Source organism: Arachis hypogaea, chromosome 16 (genome assembly GCF_003086295.3).
Source record: "Arachis hypogaea cultivar Tifrunner chromosome 16, arahy.Tifrunner.gnm2.J5K5, whole genome shotgun sequence".
Classification (NCBI taxonomy): domain Eukaryota; kingdom Viridiplantae; phylum Streptophyta; class Magnoliopsida; order Fabales; family Fabaceae; genus Arachis; species Arachis hypogaea.
Genome location: NC_092051.1, coordinates 127,999,174 through 128,004,887, shown reverse-complemented (window position 1 = coordinate 128,004,887; position 5,714 = coordinate 127,999,174). Strand labels below are relative to the sequence as shown.

Sequence of the window (5,714 nt, the reverse complement as noted above, 5' to 3'; positions counted from 1 at the left end):
ACTATTAAAAAATATATTTTAAAATTTAAAAAAATTTAAAATTTAATTTTTAGTATTTAAAATTAATTAAATATTAATAAAATTAATAAATTTTGTTGATTATATAGCATTATTTTTTTTCTGAATTGCTGAACATTATATCATGGACGGATCAATTTTTTTAAAATAAAAAAATTGATAAAGTGGAAAGATAAAAGTTTAATAATCTTTAAATCAAAGTAATGCGAGTTAAATATAATAAAAAGTTACGAATTGAATTATAATTAATTTTTTTCCCTACTATATTAATTTCTTTAGATTATCTGTATTTCTGTTATGGATAGTATGTTTCATGTGCATAAAAGAAATAAAATTTGTTAAGGAATTAATTAAGCTTTGTAAAAATAGATATTGTTGATATTATCAACATATATTGTTTTTATAAATAATAGGATAAAATACTTTATTTTGTCGTTTAAAAATATTTTCTTAAAAAGAAATTGTAATTCTATATTCTGTAAGCAATTTTTATTTCATAAAAAAAAATGTTTTTTAAGCTAATGTAGTGAGTTCGTTATACTATTGATCTATAAGCTCCATTCAGAACTTTCTTTAATTTCTGGTATATTAAATAAGTTCAAAGACATTTCATAGTCAAATCTCTCAATTTTTGTAGAAGACAGATTGAATACTTACAGGAAAAAGAAAGATAGAAGTCATGTGCATGAGTATGGATCTATATAAGAGTACCCGATTTCATTGAGAAAGTACATATAAAATCAGCTTTAATTTAGCTAATATTTATTAATTTTAAGATTTAAAATTTATATTTTAAAGGATAGAGTTAAAATTTGTATGATCTAGGATTTAAAATTTAAAATAAATAAAATAATTTAAAAAAATTGACTGATGTTAAATAAAAAATTAATTTTTTTAATATTATTCGTATGATAAATTTTATTGGAGTTGATGTGATAATAAATAAAAAAAATAAAAATATTATTTATACACTAAAATCAATTACTAAAATTAGTCGTTATGTATTTGTATATAAATATATATATTATTTAATTTATTATTAATATGTATTTTATATTTTAATACATATTTTATATTAATTACTGAATTTGGTAACCGAACAAGAAAAATAGATACTAAGCAAAAGAGGGGGAAGGTATGAGGCAAAGAGGAGATTTCTTGTGCATTGTAATGCCAATTGCTTCTTGCATGTCAAGCTCTTCCCTTCCGACTCCATTTGGCAGTTTCCAATCAAAACGGAACAAAAGATTCGCCAGAGAAAGCTCAACCAATGGCATGGCGAAGTTCACTCCAGGGCAGCCCCTCCGACCAGCTCCAAAGGGAAACATCTCAACGTGATGCCCTCCGAAATCAATTGGACTATGAAGGAACCTCTCCGGAGAGAACTCCGTTGGATTCTCCCAACAAGTTGGGTCCATTGCTATGGTTTTCGCGTTGATGAAAACCCTCGTTCCGGCAGCGATTTCATACCCTTTGATGGTGCAGGTTTGGATTGTCTCTCTTGGGACCAGGAGTGGTGCTGGAGGATGGATTCTTAGTGCCTCCTTTACTACTGATTTGAGGTATGGAAGCATTGGAAGGTCACTCTCTTCCACCATAACTTTTTTCTTCGACAAGACTACTTCTCTTACCTCTTGTTGTGCTCTTTCCATTTTCTCTGGGTTCCTTATTAGCTCCGACATTGTCCATATCGTTGTGGCAGCTGCCGTGTCGGTTCCAGCTATGAAAATATCCTGCATTTACATCATGTGTACATATGATTAGTGGCCCTATGTATGCCAAAATCTTGTGCACCACATTTTCCAAATGTAATGGTGAAGAAGTTAATATATATTCAAACAAGGGATGCTCCAATAAAGATAAAACGTCTTTTTTTTAAGATATTTTTTAATAATTAAAATTTAACACACATACAATTATTTAAATTATGTTATTTTTGTTAAAATTACGTCAGATAAATTAATTTAACTGAAAAATAGTGAATTAAATTTTGAATCAGTCTAAATTAATATTATTTTTTATAAAAAATGATTACAATACTCCTATTATATAAAATGACTAAAATACTTTTATTATATATGTTAATTTTGAGAATCATAAATTCTAGCCCTTTTTTTCTTTGTCGTTATAGGGTTAGAATTTAAAACTTTTAAAATTAATATATATATATATATATAATAGAGATATTTTAGTTGTGTTTTATAATAGGGGTATTGTAGTAATTTTTATAAAAAATATTAATTTATATCGATTCAAAATTTAATTTATTAATTTTTTTGCTAAACTGATTTGTCCGATCTAATTTTAATAAAAATAATATAATTTAATTTATTATATATATTAAATTTTAATTTTTTAAAAAATATCTTTAGAAAAAGATGTTTTTAATATCTTTATCTAAGTGACTCCCTTCAAACAATTATATTATTAGATATTCACCAAAATCAATCATTAATATAAGATAAATATCAACAATAAATTAAATAACATATATATTTATACGTAAATATATGGTAGTTAATTTTTATTTTTAATAGATAAATAATATTTTTGTATTGAATGGAGTACATATACTAATATACATAAGGGGCGACCACACACAAAAGGGTAATGCTACCGACTTTCAGTAATCATTGTTTAAAGTTTAAACATGAGCAACGACAAGATACATACATATATAGTCAAAAAAATTACTTTAATTTATAAAATGAATAAAAATTTATTGCGTATATATACATACTGTTAGAACACCCTTGATTTGGTCATCGCTGAGGGCTATCTCTTGATTTGAATCCTTTTGAAGTCGAAGAAGAACATGAACAAGATCTTCATCATGACGTTGCTCCATAATACCAAGCCTCTCAGAATCATCATTATTAACTGCATGCTCCTTTATCACTTTGTCGTAGAAGTTATCCAACTCTTTGAAGTTCTTCTCTAGCCTACTCTCATAACCGTTGAATTTGTTGAGCCATCCCAACCAAGGAAAGAAATCAGCCAAGCAGAATCCTCCCAGTAACTCCTGTGTTTCCCTAAGCATCTCATAGAACTTACTACTTGCATCCCCAAATCTGTTTAGAGAAGTATTAAACTATTAATAATTAGAATGCATATGTAAGTCGAATAAATAATAACTAAAAGAGAAACACTAGGATTCATTACCTTCTAGCAATATTATATTTTTTTACTATTAACATTTAGAATTTAAAATTTAAAATTTAATATAAAATAATTTTATTGATTAAATATTAAAAAAATAATAAATTTTATTTATCTTATAATATCATTGATAATTAAAATTAACAGATTAAATGAGATACTACAGAAATAAGTCAAATACTAAATCAATAATAAGAGTTTGATTTTTGCCAATAAAAAAATAATGAGCCAACTTCTTTGAACTCATAATTATTCATTTTTTACAATAATAATTCAAATCCTTAATCTATATTTGTATATTATTTTGGCAATAATATTAAAAAAAAAAAACAGTCACAACTTATTTTATTTAATATTCATTAATAATCGTAACAATGAATGAATGTTAAATAAAACAAATTATAACTATTTTTGTCGAATTTTTTATTTGTTATTAAACATTTCTCTTATTTTGGCAACTGGTTAAAGAAAAATTAATGCGTCCAAACAAAACAATTTGAACAATACCTTGTGCCTAATGCGATCCGACAAACGATATTATTGGTAAGAGAAAGCGTCAAGTGGCTTAGGTTAACAGGACTACCGCAGGAAAGTGCTATGGAATGGAGGAGAACTTGAACCTCTTCAAACCTCACAGCTTGAAAAGATTGAACCCTCTTTGCACTCAGCAATTCCAACATCACAATTTTCCTTATTTTCTTCCAGTAGTCACCGTAAGGAGTGAAAGTCATAGCTGAACCGTTGTATCCCAAACGGTTCCCGGCATAAAGTTTGGGACGGCCGGAGAAGGCCAAGTCATGGTTCTTGAAGATCTCTTTGGCTATCTCGGCGGAGGAGACCACCAAAGTAGGAACAGAACCCAACTTCAAGTACATGAGTGGCCCATGATGACTTGACAATTCTTGAAGTGATAGATAGGGGAGCTCGCCAATTTGGTGAAGGTTGCCGATGAATGGTAGTCTCCGTGGGCCAGGAGGAAGATTTCTTTGTAGATCTGATTTTCTAAATGTTAAGATGAAAAAGAGTAGTGTAAGGAAAACAAGGAGGGCGTAAGAGAGAATCATTGTTCGTTGTTGGTGCGTGTTGATGTTTTGGACAGAACCAAAATTAATGAAAGTAGTGTGCTACTTAAATTGGCAAATCAAATTAAATAGTACAACATATTACATGAGATATTTTTGGAAAATGGGCGGAGCTAAAGTCATTGATGAGACGGGTCAAAAGATTTCAGTCTCACACATATATTTACGTTGTGAATGTTATGGTGTCTAAAAAATGGTGTCTATTTATTAAAAAAATTAAAAATTATTATTTAATTTAAAAATATAAAAATAAATAATTTTAAAAAAATTAAAACTTACTAAAAAAATAAAAACAAAAATTCATAAACACTATAGAAATGGCCTATCCACATTTGATAAAAATCACTTGCTAAAGTTTCTAAAAGGTCGGTTATAGTGTGAACATGGTATTCAATATTGATGAATATGTGGTGGCTATGTAATGACAGTCGAATAAGGAAAGTACATCTGTCAAACCGAGATTAGCATTAATCTTGTTTAGGATGAATAAAATGCTAATTACTTGGGTTATTATGATAAATATTTTTAGTGCAAAAATATATTAATTAATATTAGTTCAAAAATAAGAAAAAAAAATAAAAAATTGTTGATCACTAAACATTTTTCGAAAAGTTCTTAGACTTTTTAAAAGAATATATAATAATATGGTAAATAGCAAATATATTATTTCTAGTTAGATCGATGCATGTTAGGCACAATATTTATTTTGCTTCATTAGAGAGGATGGAACAAAATGTCAATAGAGGCGTCCGAGCCAGCGTGGGCGCCGAAAAATTCTATTTTGTTATTTTAAATTATGTTAAAAAGTATGAAATTTATCAATTAATTTATATAATTGTGGTTTAATTAATTAAATTTTTAAAATTTTTTTCAATAAAATTATATGCGGAAAACATGTCTTTTGGGTTTTTAATTGTCATATTCTCAATTTCTTTTTTTTATGCCATTTGATATCGTCGTGATAAAATTTTTTTAAGTGTTTCAGGATTAAGGTCATTAATAATTTCAAATGATCGAAAAAAGCATACATTACATGAAAAACATTGAGTACTGTCAGAATTACTGTCGAAAAAATGAATAAAATCCGACGGAATAAACCTCGTCAATAATATATTACCTGCGAATTTTTTGTATCCGACGATAATTTTCGTCGGATGTAACGACGGAATATAGATTGTAAGGAAATGAAATCTGTTGAATGTTATCGTCGAAAATTTTTTGACGATAATGTTGGCGCCATATCATACGTCTCCGCGCCATTTTGCGGGCAGATTAATCCGACGGTAACGCCGACGGAAATTTTTTTTATTTTTTTTTTGAAAAAATGACTGGACTGTTACCATCGGTATATTCCAACAGTAGTTTTTTTTATTTTTTTTTAAAATTATTTTCCATCCATCTATAATGTATCCTGATAATTAATAATTGAAACAGTGCTCTAAACCTAGTGTGAAA

At 27.7% G+C, this 5,714-nt stretch overlaps 1 protein-coding gene across 1 annotated transcript; it reads right to left on the bottom strand.

Moving 5' to 3' along the window:
* Positions 1–999: 999 nt before the first annotated feature.
* LOC112754941 (cytochrome P450 71A9-like) lies at positions 1,000–4,569 on the bottom strand. Its single transcript, XM_025802772.3, has 3 exons — positions 3,685–4,569; positions 2,759–3,089; positions 1,000–1,751 (listed from the first exon to the last, which is right to left on the bottom strand). The coding sequence occupies exons 1-3, from the start codon at positions 4,239–4,241 to the stop codon at positions 1,134–1,136; spliced, it is 1,506 nt and encodes a 501-aa protein (XP_025658557.1). The 5' UTR covers positions 4,242–4,569; the 3' UTR covers positions 1,000–1,133.
* Between the last annotated feature and the right edge of the window lie 1,145 nt (positions 4,570–5,714).